Genomic DNA, 14,987 nt, shown 5'->3' with positions numbered 1-14,987 from the left:
TCGTGATATAATTCCTTGGTTCTCATGTCAAGAGCAGGTTTACCACTCACACATCACAGTTGAAACACATAAATATGTTCCATATTGTTGTTGTCGTGCATGTCATCCATCTATCTTTTCAAATGTCACTCTTGCTATATTGACATAATTTCCACATAAAATTACTTTTAAATCTTTGATTTATGATCTCCATCATTCAAGGAAACAAGCTAAATAAATGTTCATTCATTCATGTGTGAAGGAAATAAAAAATCTTGCATATCTCACCAAATTACAGAATGTCAGTTTCACCAATTCACCTCTGTGCTTGTGTTAGGTTAGGGTTAGGAAAATGGACATGAAAAACTCATATCGAAGCGGCATAAATCCATTCTACTACTTCATTTCTATATATAGTAATTATTTGTTTTAATCTGTTTATTTCTTTGTATTTTATGGATTGTTTGTTTTATCTTGTTGTACAGTGTCCTTGGGTGTCTTGAAAGGCGCTTATAAATAAAATGTATTATTTTTATTATTATTATAAATCGACAATTTGGAAGGGAGAATGGGTTCAGTTACGCAATAATGGAATATGAAGACAGTTTACACAGTGGCATGTCTGTTTTCTTTCATAAAAAAAAGATCCTTAACTCAAGGTGTTTTTGTGAATAGTTTGGGTCTTTAATAGTTTTTTCATTCCAGGTACATTTGGTAACATGTTTAGAAAACAAAACTATATCTTTTTAGATGCTTCCACTGGACATCTTCATCTAACACATGATAAGGTGTGTCCAATGGTCAATCCATTGGTCTGTATGGTCAGTCTCTAAGACACAATGTCAGGAATGACATTTTTATGACCATCTACTGCCTCATGAAATATTTTGTTTTGTTTGTTGTTGTTGTTTTTTTTACATTTTGGATTTTTTCTATTTAGATACTATTACAAATTCCCCAAAAGTTGTGACATTCCTTTGTAATGTACGTAGAGTGAATATGTACAAATGAACACCCACCATTTTCATTTTACTAAACAAAAGTGTGATTCCCACAAATAAATTTTAAAGAGGTTGCTCTGCACCATATTTCATATTGTTGTCACATTAACTCTGTTTGGATAACTCCTGCTGACAGTTGGGTCCTGGGAGATTGATGTGTATGCCCCTTAGCGATATGTACAGTATCCATGATTAGGAACCAATACACAAAGCTGAATTAGAAATTTAAATATGGGTTTTGACATGGAAATGAGATATGATTTCTAGCATCTCTAACTGCTCCAACATTCCAGAGAAATAGAAGCATGTGTTAATTGTTTCTCCATCCATTTGTCTCTGTATTTTCATCTACAGTATTCTAATCTAGCCATGACTTTTTGCAGTGGCTATCTCTGTGTGTGTAAAAGGTGGGTCCACCTCCCTGTCTGTCATCCCTGTAGGTGGGCCCTAAGCCCAAGACCATGGCCCAGCCCAACAGAAGCCCTCCTGCCTCCATCACCCCTGGTCACCACCCCACCCACTACATAGCTTCCAGCACACAAACACTGCCCATCAGGGTTGTCCTGCAGTGCTCCTCCCCTCTCCTTTCACCCCTCCGCCACCTCTCCACATGCACGGCATTCGTGGTGCATACCTTGGCTGCTAATTTCAACCTGCCAGTCCAATCAAAAGAGGGAGTGTTGTTATTTTCTTTTCTTTTCTTCTGGTGGGAAACAATGCTCAGTGGATGGAGGCAGGGACAATAGTCATGAGAAAACTGATTCTGAGTGAAGAGCAGTGTGGAGTCACAGTTGACTTGGATGAATCGCTCTGTTCATTTCAATGGAAAATAGGCCTTATGTTAGTTAATGAAATGTGTGGAGACAGTTGGATGCATTTGTTAGCCCCTGAATAACACAAATCTGATGTACCTTTTGACTTTATACATGCCTTATCAGAGTTCAAACCAGTGAGTTATATGCAAATTTGGTCCCCATACAGTTATCATGAATAGGGATATTAAAAATAAAGACTTAAAAATGTCTGTAACATGGTGTTCTCTGGGATTAATTTTCTTTTGGAGTCGAGCAAGCATTCAATGACTGCAGGATGAGGTGGTCGGAAGAAAGTTTTCATCCCATTTCCACATATGAGCAAAATCATTTCCTCACTGCTGCACTGAGTGTAACGTAAAATTACTATGATCATAATGAAGTACAGTACTTCACCTACCCAGGAAATCTGAATCCCTGGGTCCTCCAGCTTCACCTGCCACCAAAACCCAGTATATGTAGGAAAATTCAGTGCCCCTCACCGAGGTACTGATGAAGTTCTGAAGTTGGACCCAGAGCTCCCTCAATGGCAGCTCACTTCTCATAAAAGCTAGTACTACTGGTGCTTGGTGCTATATAGAACCAAATTTCTCCATGGGGATAAACATGTGTTAATCTTTAACCTTTTTAACATTTCAGTGTCCATGTTGTCTTTGTGTTCTGCATCATATTTTTGTATTAGCGTGTATGTCCATCCATCCATTCATTTTCTGAACTGCTTAGTCCTTATGAGGGTCGTGGAGGTACCAGAGTCTATCCTAGTCTGTCCTAATTCGTCACAGGGCTGAAATATTCAGATGAACAATCATTCACTCTCAAATTCACTTACAGCTGATTTAGATTGACTAATTAACCTCTTGGGATGGTGGGGAGGAAGTCGGAATATCTGGAAAGAACCCACTTAGACAGACGTTATATGTATGTGTATGTAAGTAGGGTTAACTTAGGGTACGGGGGTTAAGGAGTTAACCCCTTAACGCCTGAATTTATCTACCAGTATATTTATAAAAATAAGTAATTTTTGCTTTCAAGCAGATGCAAAATTAAGTGGAGATTGTTCATTTGACTATAGCACATAAAATAGATAGAAATCTGGGTATTTTGCAAATGTGCAACAATAGGCATAATGGTCAATAGTAATGAAAAAGTAATACAACAGATTTTTTGTCCTAGGAGATAGAGGGAGTGTCATGTACTAAACACAAAACTAAGTTCTAACTGTTTAAGCAGACAACTGGACACAACAACATACTTAGGAAAAACGGATCTATAACTTTATTAGTCACAGCATACATTATACACAGCCTAAGGCTCCAAAGTCTAAGAGGGGGAGGGCTCTAAGTGGCGCAGTACCAATCATATACTGTCAAAATCAACCAATAAGAGACCTCCATCAGGTCATTGCATATGAACTTAAAATCATACATCCCTGTGTTGGAACACCACAGATGTTTTTATTGATGTCCTGACTAGGTATGTATTGAACATGCCTGTACCAGCATTGGGAGAATACGTATGCTATCTCGGTTGATCCTGCAATGGAAACCGTTTGATGTAAATTTGTGACACTTGACATTAATAGCACATCACTTTGTTATTGCGCTTCAGTCTATTTTATTGCAAAGGAGTCAGTTTAAGTTCACGAGTCTGTGAAATTATTGCATGAGTCCAGTTAATTATTTTATGTTTGCCATCAGTCTGACTGTGGCAAGAAGGAAGCTTGTGTAGAGCCATAGGCACAAACACTCTGTGTACAACCTGAGAAACAAGACAATAGAAAGCCTGTGTAGAAAATAAGATGTGTGATTTGAGTTTTTGGTTGTTATGGACTTTTTTGCTACATTGTTTAGTGTAGTGTATCCTCACCTTTGATGAAACCTAGGAAGTGCACTAGTGTCATCAGCATACGTAATGAAGATGGTATTGTCTTGGGTGGTTGACAGTCATGTGTATATGGGGTGAATAGTTGTTTTTTTTGGGGGGGGTGAATAGTTTTGGTTGAGGTAGAAGCCCTTTAGTGACCCACTACTAACTGTGAGGTCATCCCAGACCTTTCCTCCCATCCTCACCACCACTAGTCTGTCTATGTCGAGGATCCAGTTGCAGGTGGTGGTCAGGATCTTGAGATTTCTCAGCTTTTCCTGGGCAAAACAAATAAAATCATTATATTATAAAATATTCACTTTTATACAATGGTGTAGTCTAGTTTATTCTAGTGGGTATACTCTGATTTTTCCCCTTCCAGCCTCATACACCCCCGTCCTGGAGCAACATCTGTACCACAGCACCCCTCCCAGAGCAGCAGCTGCTCCAAAACAGCCCCACACAAGAACCACCACGCTCATTAATGCATAAAGTATACATCTACACATAAGTGAGATCATGAAAGACTGGTTATGTATTATCTAAATGTAAATGTATTGTAAGCAAGACAAGATGTGTAACTGTCATTAGCAGCTGGACTTTAACTATTCAACAGCCCGTGACAAGACAAGACAAAGACGTTTCAAATCAAGAAAAGTGAATGAATAAATAATATAACCTGGAGGTAAACAAAAACCTGGAGGTACACAAAAACATCAGTAATTAACATTAAGTATAACACAAGTTGTCTTTTTTGTATCTATGCTAGCATTAAGACCTGCTGAACAGGGTCAAAACCTATTAGTGAACTGTTTACAATCTTCAGCCATGGCTAAGAAAATGCATGAAAAATAAACAAAAGGAGGCAAAAATTCCACTCTTTCAAGGGCTCAAATTATGTTATTATATTATCTAACATATCAGTCATACAATGATGTACATGGTGTCTTAATTAATGGACTGTTAAGATGCCAATGGGGCCAGATCATGTGAAAGTGAACATCGGTGTCATAAATTGAAGTTTCACCTGTCATTTCCCAAATAGGCTCATTTTTAACTTAAGAACTCTATTTTATTGAACTGTTTACAAAATGTCATTATCACTTGTAGAAAAAAAGAAAGATATAATCAATACAAAATTTGCCTAAAAAGGACTAAAATATGTTAATGCACTATTAACTTTAATAATATTTGTTCTTGCTTGTATCAGTGATATTTTAAGTCTGTGAATCTGAAGGAACGAGCAATTCAACAGTACAATAATATAGAAAGGTTCGGTCCAATCCAATTATTAGTCAGATATGCTCTGCTATTATCTGTATATATCACTGCAGTTGGAATATGTATGTAAATAAAAGTTTTGTTGTGCTTTAGTTAAAGCAAAGTCTTTTACTCTGACTACTGAACAAAGGTACAAATTGCTGTCCCTGTGTCACAACATACTAGCATTCATAAAAACTTGTCATTTCAATATTTTTATCCATTATTGATTACAATTGTACTTCAATGTCATAGCTAAAGCCCTATGATTCATTTAGGATCCATTTCTTATGAGACCAGCATGTTTTGTACATGTGTTTGTGAAAGGTGAAAAAAAAAGGTATTAATTTTGAGTCCCTGTGTCACACTCAGTAATTTTAAGTATTTTTACCCAAAATTTTCTTTTTGGAAATTGCAGCATGTCATGTGAAAGTACGTACTCAGACCTATTCATACATGTATTAAACATGGAGATAAGTTATTTAGTTTTCAACACAGAGACTACTGAACAGGAAATGTGTCCCTGTGGCACCACTGGATTTAGTCCAATGAATTAATTTAATTTTTATTAGCAATTTTATGAATGAACTATATTAACATTTGAATATAGCATTAACTTTGTACATTTACATGGTTTCTACCTGCTTTATATGCTGTCTAATATTTACCTAACTTTCCGTGAATTCCCTTACCTGACTCTCACTCCACAAGGATGGACAGGTCCAGTTCTCATCTACAACGCACACACACACACACGCACACGCACACGCACACACACACACACACACACACACACACACACACACACACACACAGAGTAGCAGCCGCACCTCATTAATTTCAACCAAACCACCAGTTAGCTAATGTTCGATATAATTCAGTGTGCCAATCACTTGCTGTTACAATAGCAGTTACTATTTTTATAATAACATGCATGAGTTACACTTACCAGGTAGGATGGTGACATCATCAGACTGTCCTTCTGTACCATCAGCTAAAGCTGCTGTGGCCTCTGCAGTCATCAGGCTCTCTTACAGTAATACTAGGGTTACAACTACTGTCCCCCTTAGCGGCAGTAGTAATGGTGGACTTACTGAAACAGTGTCATTTGGCTTTGTTTTCTTTTCATTTTTTCAACACAATCCTTCATTGTCTAGTGTTAGACCAGTCATTCCCGCCGTACAGTTTGACTGCTTCCTTAGTTGTAAACGTAAGGTAATGTTACGCTTGACGGAAGCCCCATATAGTCCAAAAGTGTCCACTTCGTAACACAGAGAAGTGGAATTTATGAACAGTAAAGTGAAAGTTATGTCATAAAACCGTGCCGATATGTATCTTTGCGCATTTTCAGTGGTTATATGGAAATTTGGGACCTTTTGTAATGGTTATACGGCGTATACCTGCGTATCACGTAGACTACACTACTGCTTTTATATTTGCAATAACATTCTTTTCCATTTTATTCTCAGAAAAATATCAAGCCAATTAATCAGTTGATTCAAATCTTGGCAATGAATCAAATAATTGTTACAGTACAGAGGTCTAATTCTTCCCCTCTCTGTCTCTCTTTTTTCTGTGTTCAGTTCTTTTGTTACAGGAACTGCATGCTGTGAGAACTTCTCCCCTCTTCACATCTGGGATGTTGAAAGGTAAAAAAAAAAGTGCTTAAATGTGAAACAACCTGTAGTGGCAGGATCACATGATTCATTGAAGATGAATTAGTTAATTAATCAATAAAATTTTATTTATATAGTGTCACATCATAACAACAGTTGTCTCATAACACTTTACATTTAGAGCTGGTCCAAACCAGACTCTTAAGGCAATTTACAGAAACCCGACAGTTTCCACCAGGGCAAATTACTTGGTGGCAGTGGCGAGGAAAAACTTCCTTTTAACAGGCATAAACCTCAAGCAGACCACGGCTCTTGAAGGATGGTCATCTGCCTTGACCAGTTGGGGTGAAAGAGAGAGAGACTGGGGGAGGTGGGAAACAGGGAGAGACACATAGATGCACAACAAACTGCACTACAACTGTTAAAAACTAAAACATTTGGTGCTTGTATAATTACCAATAGGTACAACAAATGTCCATAACTTAATACTACTACTCCAAATTCAAGCACTGACAGTGGATATACTACTACCGCAGCTGTTAGTAAAAATAATACAAAACCTCTACCATCTATGTAACTATAACAAAAACTACCACAACTATATGGATGAATGGGTGATAACAATGAAGGCTGGAGAGAAGCAGAACCACAGCAGCAGGTCCAGAGATGATCCAGGGAAAGAAGTCAAGTCAGTAACATGTATTTGCTGGGGTGTGAATAGAAGAGAAGAGGAGAGGGGAGGTCAGACAGGATGAGGAGCAGAGAAGAGGTCAGTGTATCCAGATGAGTCTCCCAGCAGTCTAAACCTATAGCAGCATAACTAAGAGCAGCGTGAGCCACCCTAACTATAGGATTCATCAAAAAGGAAAGTTTTAAGCCTACGCTTTAACATAGAGTGCATGTCTGCCTTCCAGACCGAGGCAGGGAAATGGTTCCACAATGGAGGAACTTCATAGCTAAAGGCTCTAGCTTCCATCCTACTTTTGGAGATTCTAGGAACCACCTGTAAGCCTGCATGTTGAGAATGTAGTGGTCTAGATTGTATGGAACTAAAAGCTCTTTCAGATAAGTAGCTGCCTGGCCATGAAGGGCTTTGTAAGTGAGGAGGAGTATTTCAAAGTCCATCCTAGCTTTTACAGAGGGCAAGTTCAGAGAACTTAACACAGGAGAAATATGGTCTCTGTTACTGGTTGTAGTCAGTACATGAGCAGTAGCATTTTTGATTAACTGAAGGGTCCTCAACGACTTTTTGGGATAGCCTGAGAAAAGTGAATTACAATAATCTGGTTGGAGTTTACCCCGGTGAACGAGAGGGTTGCTTCCCTGTGCCTTCAGCCTGTGGAACAGGCTCTGACTGTTGTCTGCGCTTATGCACCAAACAGCAGTTCAGAGTAGTGGAAGTAGTAGACTCTGTGCAGGGGCTCAAATGTTTTACTGGGGGACTTCAACGTTCATGTGGGCAATGATAGTGAGACTTGGAGGGTTTTAACTGGGAGGAACAGCCTGCCTGATCTGAACCTGAGCAGTGTTTTGTTATTGGACTTCTGTGCAAGACACAGTTTGTCCATAACAAACACTTTGTTCAAACATATGGATGTCCATAAGTGCACGTGGCACCAGGCCACCCTTGGTCAGAGGTTGATGATAGACTTTGTAGTTCTTTTTTCAGACCTTCTGCCATATGTCTTGGACATTTAGGTGAAGAGAGGTGCAGAGGTGTCAACTGATCACCATCTGGTGGTGAGTTGGATCCGATGACGGGGAAGGATTCTGGTCAGACCTGGCAGACCCAAACATACAGTGAGGATGTGTCAGGAATGCCTGGTAGAACCCTCTGTCTGGGAGATCTTCAACTCCCATCTCCGACAGAGCTTCAACTACATCCTGAGGGAGGCAGGGGACATGGAGTCTAAATGGACCACGTTCAGTGCCTCCATTGCCAATGTGGTTGCACAGAGTTGCAGTTGGGGGTGGATGAAATCTGCCCTGAAGGCCTTAAAATTCTTGTTGTTGTGGGGCTGTCTTGGCTGAAACGCCTCATCAAAATTACATGGGGGACAGGGACAGTACCTCTGGATTGGAATACTGGTAGGGATAGGAATTGCTAAGAATTTAACGATTCTGATTCCATTATCAATTTTGCTTATCAATCCGATTCCTTATTGATTCTCTTATCGATTCTCATTGGGTGAGGGAGTAAAAGAGTACAATCGGGTGTGTTTGCATTAACTGTCTTTTATATTTCCATCTCTGCACAGAAAATATACCATATACAGTATGTACAAATAATAATAACAGATGACAATGGGCCTGGTTCAGGGGGGCGGCGGCGTGCAGTGAAAGTGAAACTTGAGACACTTTACTAATTCCTCTATTGCTGCATGTCCACTACGTGGAACCAGTTTGACTCGGCTCGGCTCAGCTCCTGTTGTTGTGCACCTCATTTCCTTTCCCCTACCTCTGGAAACTTGTATTTGAGGAGGTACAACATTTGTTGCCCGCACCGGAACCGGAACTGGGCCTGGTGTTCACTCTGCCGCTACATTGACAAGCGTTGCTAAGTAGCGTATCAAATACATGACATTCCAGTAAATGAATCACATGCTGTGTGGACAAATGTTTGAGCATATTGGAGGGATTCCACCCTTTTGAAGACATGGAAGCTTTGCAAGTGTTACAAGTGGCCCTGGTGTCAACTTTTTAGACTGTTTCTGCCTCAACACCGTGTTGGCTATGTTCTGACCAGAACAATGCAGTGTACGTGTGATGTCATCATGCATGCGCAACAAAGGCGGAATCGATGAGCAGAATCGTTAAGCAGGAAGGCGAACAATTCCAAGGAATCAAGCTACTGGGATCTGGTTCTCAAAAAGAACCGGTTTTCGATTCCCATCCCTAAAGACTGGGGTGGTGCGTCCCCTTTTCAAGAAGGGGGACCAGAGAGTGTGCTCCTACAATAGGGGGATCGCACTCCCCAGCCTCCCCGGGAAGGCCTATGCCAGGGTACTGTAAAGGAGAATGCCAGGGTACTGTAAAGGAGAGTCCAACTGATAGTCGAACCCCAGATTCAGGAGGAACAATGCTGTTTTCGACCTGGTCATGAAACACTGGACCAGCTGTTTACCCTCCACTGACTCCTAGAGGGTTTGTGGCAGTTTGCTCATCCAGTCCACATGTGCTTTGTGGATCTGGAGAAGGCATTTGACCATGTCCCTTGGGATATCTTGTTGGGGGGTACTGCGGGAGTACAGGGTCCATGGGCCGCTGCTACGGGCCATTAGGTCCTTGTTTGACCGGAGCCAGAGCTTGGTCTGCATTGCCAGTAGTAAGTCAGATTCATTCCCAGTGTGGGTTGGACCCCACCAGGGCTGCACTTTTTCATGATTCTGTTCATAATTTTTTTGGACAGAATTTGTAGGTCCAGCCAGAGGGAGGAGGGGGTTAGGTTTGGTGGTCTCATGGTCGCATCTCTGCTTTTTGCAAATGATGTGATCTTTCTGGCTTCATCAAGCTGTGACCCCCAGCTTGCAATGGGACAGTTCGCAGCTGGGATGAAGATCACTACCTCCAAGTCCGAGGCCATGGTCCTCAGTCGGAAAAGGGCGAAATGCCCTCTCCAGGTTGGAGAAGAATTGCCGCCCCAAGTGGAGGAGTTTAAGTATTTCTGGATCTTGTTCATGAGTGAAGGAAGGATGGAACGAGAGATTGAATAATGTAATTAACTCTGTTGGTTTCTGTTCCTCCAGGTTCTCTTTTATTCCTACAATCTGAATGTTCTGATGTCTTGTACAGTTCTGCAGGTATGTTACCTTCTCCTTCAACTCGTGATTTTCCGTAGCTAACGAGGTATGTGTTAGCTCTACTTTGTTCAGTCTTTTATTGAGTTCGTTGAGCCCATCCTCGACACTTGTAATTCTTTCACCAAAGGTTTTGAGTGTCACATGTAAAGATGAAATAGAGGCTCTGCTTTCTGCTCAAAATGAGTCAGTCGAGGCTTGTATACTACTGACTGTCAGTAGTCAATGCTTCCATGCTATTGATGTTAGCCTGCGTGTCCAAGTTAGCCGAAGTATTCGAAGTAGCTTTTCTCGACCGACTTTCTCTGGGTTCTGTAGAAGTTTTTTGTGACATGTCGGAGATGGTCTTTATCAAGTACTTGTGCACATTTTTTTTTTTTTTTTTTTTTTTAAATATTAGCAGTATTAAGGTTCACAATGCGAGTAAATTTTTTAAAAAATTGTAGGAGCTCTGGTGTACATATCTACTCCATTGCAATGCTCGACAGCGCCCCTTGTATTTCATTTTTTTACTCAAAAAGTAGCATCTATAAAATGCATCAGAATTTCGTTGCATATGCTCTATGTACACAATGACAATAAACAAAATCCTAAATCTTGACTGAACTCACAATAAACTCTGTGATTTGTCAGTACAAATAGTAGTGCCTCCAACTCATGCATATTGTTGTGCAGTGAGTTAATATTTCCCATAAGAATTGATAGGAGAAAAGGCCTGTACCTTCATATCCTGTATTCTTGCTACTCACTCGTCCATCATAAGTTTTATCAATCACATGAAAAAAAGTGAATTTTATATACAACTTTGACAAGAACTGATTGAGACTGCGGCCATTCCAGAAGCTGCATCATTCAGTTCCAATGATTGTGACAATATCATTTAGTGTTGGGCTGTAGCGTCGCTACTTGTAGTGAAGCTACTAACTTACTACAATTTTCAGTAGCTTGGCGGTAACGTCACTTTTTCCTGAATCAAGTAACGTTTCAGTAGTTTAACTCTTTTATTGATCAAGTAGCGTGGAGCGACCACAGACGCTATTTTTATATGGCTCAACACAGTGGAGAAGCAGTTTGTAGACTAGAAAATATAATTATATAATCCACAACACAAGCACTCCAGATTGTTCGGAGTGGGGTACACACACTGTCTGCACAGTTTCGCCCGGAGTGGGCGTGTCTTACTGGAACGTCATCATGCACATTCTTGGAAGTGCCGTGCCCTTGCTTGTGGACAGCTTAGCAAACTCTGGACAGTGATGGAGCTTTTCCCCACTTCCTGTTCTCCAACATCCTCCTGCGTCGTTGCTGGCGGTACCAGTGAACGGACAGCAGATAGGGTATGGAGCGGACCAGGTACATCATGCGGGGCTGAGTTTTCATGGCGGAGTTGGAGATGAGACCCACACTGCGCACCTGGTATCACCCTGGAGCACTTGTCAGATGTTCACTTTAATGCAGAGGGAACCAGTGTTCTGCAGAACATCCGATGGTTGTTGGCTGAGGTATGTGGATGATGATCACCACAAAGGCTCTTTTCAGAGCCGCCAAACACACAGTAAAGAGCATTACAACCAGATTCCCTCTTGAAAATAACTTAGATTTTTGCTAAATAAACTCAACCAGACTGCTCACTGTGGCAATATTTTATAAAAATAGGAAAAGTGCAGTTATCTTACAACTATGACAATAAAGTGACTTTTTTTTTAGAGTAACAAACAAATTTTGGCACCAAAGATGAACATGTGACCAACATCAGTGGGTCAGTGACCCCGTTTCCATTACACATCACAGAACATTAAAGTCCAAACTGTCAAAAATGGTCCAAAACAAGCATTTCCCTTGTGTCTTTTCCAGTCCAGTCCTTGTCCATTGTCCAAACCTAAACTCTTTGTCTAGTCTAGTGACAGATCACCATGGCAGTAGACTGATTTGGTGTCCGTTTGTACAATGAGTCCAGGGTGCTCCAAACATCAAACATTAGTTCCACCTGATACATGTTCTGACCTGAAGAACAACAAAACATCCAGGACTGATCCCATGACCCCCCTGAAAGACTTCACACGCCCCAGTTTGACAAACACTGCACTAAAGGAATCAGTTTGTTAGGGGCGTAGTGGTCCCTGGCGAAGTGGTTATACTCTCAATTTTTGCTTTCTTTTTTTTTTTTAAGTAGTCCAGAAAAACACATGTTTTATAAACAGTGACATGTCAGACTACTTCATCTAGTTTACCAAAAAATCTGTCAGTATTTTCCCACTATTATAAAATGATCCTGACTTAATCAGGAGCAGTTTGTAGGTTTTACTGATCACACAAACAGCTGCATGAATGTAAATGTATTCAACATGAGGCAAACATAGGGTTACAGTTTTTTTTGAGCATTTGTTTGAATAAAATTCTTAAATCTGAAGTTGACAATAGGCCCTTTCCCACCAAAAGGCCCAGGAACTTTATTACCAGGAACTTATTTACCAAGAACTTTTTGGGGTAAAAAAGTTCCTGGTAACTGCATTTCCACCGCGCCCGAAAGTTCAGGGTAATTTATTCAAATCAGGTTGATGATGTATGAGGGAGCAGTAAAAGAAACTGCCGTACAGTTCATGTACATTCACAAACTAACCTCTAGTTAAATAAAATGACACACTACTTTAAAGTGGACAGGTTGGGTTTAACATTTTACTGGTTGTTGAATCACTTAATCCCTCTGGAATACATTTTAAATGAAGTTAACCATCATTACATATTCTTAATTTGTATTTAAAAATGGTAGAACATGTATTTTCAACTTCTCATTCCTTAAACTAAATCACATCTAACTTTAAGTGTGATGGAAGATTCTGTTTCATTTCTATTGTTTTACAGATATCGTCCAGGTTCAACAGAAGTCAGACAGATTTACTCAAATGTCTGCATTTAATTCAACTGCATATTACTGATTAAAGTACTTTTACTCATATTTTGATGCCTTGTAAATGAACAGACAGAATTAGGTTAGATTTTTTTTATTAAAAATTGAAACAAAACAAAGGTGCCTTGAGATTAAAAGGGAAATAAACATGTCTGAAAGGTTCAGGCTTTTGGACCAGTGTGTGGTCCAACTAGTCCAGGACAGCCGGTCTGGAACTCCATGGTCCCGGTCCCTTTTTCGCTTTCCTACAGGAAAAGTTAAAAAAAATGCTTAAATGAATAACAGAACACATGATGACAGATTCCTACCAGTGTGATGTGACATGTCAGATGTCTGACCTGGGCCATTGTAAACAGCAGTAGATGATGGACCAGGACACAAACGAGCCGCAGGTTCGGAAAAAGAGGCGAGTCCGTCCGGTCCATTTCAAGTGGAAATCACAAAACATGCAGAATAAATCAGTGTTCAGCTCGCGGCGACAACACGAATACATCCAGTTCTGTGATTCAGGTTTAGCGTCAGACTGTTGACCAGTTAGTGTTAGGTTAACTGGACTTCACTTTTGACTAAACAGCTGATGCTGCTGACTACTGTTACAGCATGGAACCAACTAAACAGTGAATATTTATGTGATATACATACCATTGGTTTGTTCGACAGTCGGATCCACTGCGACCGTTGTGGTCCTTTAGTTTCTTTTAATCCTGCATAAATTTCTTCGGCTTTTCTCATATTTCTTTAGGCTCTTTATATTTGGCTCTGACAGCTTTTACTTGCTTGTTTCGTGTTGGCGATTCAAAGTCTGTTTGAATTTCCTCATCATCCGTCTACTTGTTGTAGCTTCACTTTTGGTCCTTTTTCCGAATTATCAAAATACAAAGCTTGTGGAAATTAAATGAGTTAAATATTGGCGGTGAACAGAATGCGGAAATGCTGCGAGTGTAGTCCACCGCTCAGCCTTCTCCAGCACACAGCCCCGCCCCTTAAAGTTCCTTGTAATCTGGAAAGTACTACCTCCCTACCAGGAACTTCTTTGGGGTAAATTTGGGGCTAGGGAGGGTCAGTTACCAGGGTAATTTTCGGTGGAAACGCACCAGGAACTTTGAAAGTTTAGGGTAATACAGAAAGTTCCTGCAAAAGTTCCTGCGGTGGGAAAGGGCCTAATGCATCCTTGTTCATATTTCACCTTAAATAAATCATTCTCTTCCACACTTCAAAACCTATCAGATAAACTCAGAAATGCACTGTCCACAATGTCCATGATGTGTGTGACACAGGACGTAGAGCCCCACCCCTGGGTGAAACGCCTGGTTTTTAGTGGGTCCCCTGCCTGCACAGCCATCCAAAGTATTCTGTTTACTGCCCTCCACTACCACGTGACTTTGAACTCCAATTGGACCATAGTGAGCATTGTTAACTACCTGGTCTGCAGATGTCAGTATTTGGTCAGTAATTTTTGGTGTTTGGTCTTTAATTATAGTTACTCTGGCATATTGATAACCCAATGGAACTGACTTTACATGTATTTGGTAATTTAAACATGTAGTTTCTTATGATTATTGCCATGTTAAGTTGGCGCAACTTAAAGTAGCTTCACATGTAGTGAGCTACTTCTGCGGTGTTTGTGTAACTTAGCTTGCTACATATGACTGGGTGGTAGCTTCTGTGTAGTGAAGCTTCATTCATGGCAGAGTAACTGGTAGCTTAGCTCACTACATTTCCCAAGTAGCTTGCCCAACACTGATCATTTA

General features: G+C 40.4%; 1 protein-coding gene across 3 annotated transcripts in view; it reads left to right on the top strand.

Annotated features, from left to right (window-relative positions):
- fbxw4 (F-box and WD repeat domain containing 4) overlaps positions 1-14,987 on the top strand; it is a 77,183-nt gene that overhangs the window by 43,222 nt on the left and 18,974 nt on the right. For all 3 annotated transcript variants that reach the window (XM_030156335.1, XM_030156336.1, XM_030156334.1), the window contains one exon: positions 6,499-6,564. In XM_030156335.1, coding sequence (XP_030012195.1) covers positions 6,499-6,564 — 66 coding nt within the window. The remainder of the gene's footprint in view (positions 1-6,498; positions 6,565-14,987) is intronic.

This window comes from Sphaeramia orbicularis, chromosome 15, assembly GCF_902148855.1.
Source record: "Sphaeramia orbicularis chromosome 15, fSphaOr1.1, whole genome shotgun sequence".
In the NCBI taxonomy this organism is placed as follows: Eukaryota; Metazoa; Chordata; class Actinopteri; order Kurtiformes; family Apogonidae; genus Sphaeramia; species Sphaeramia orbicularis.
This window is presented reverse-complemented; position numbering and strand designations above follow the sequence as displayed.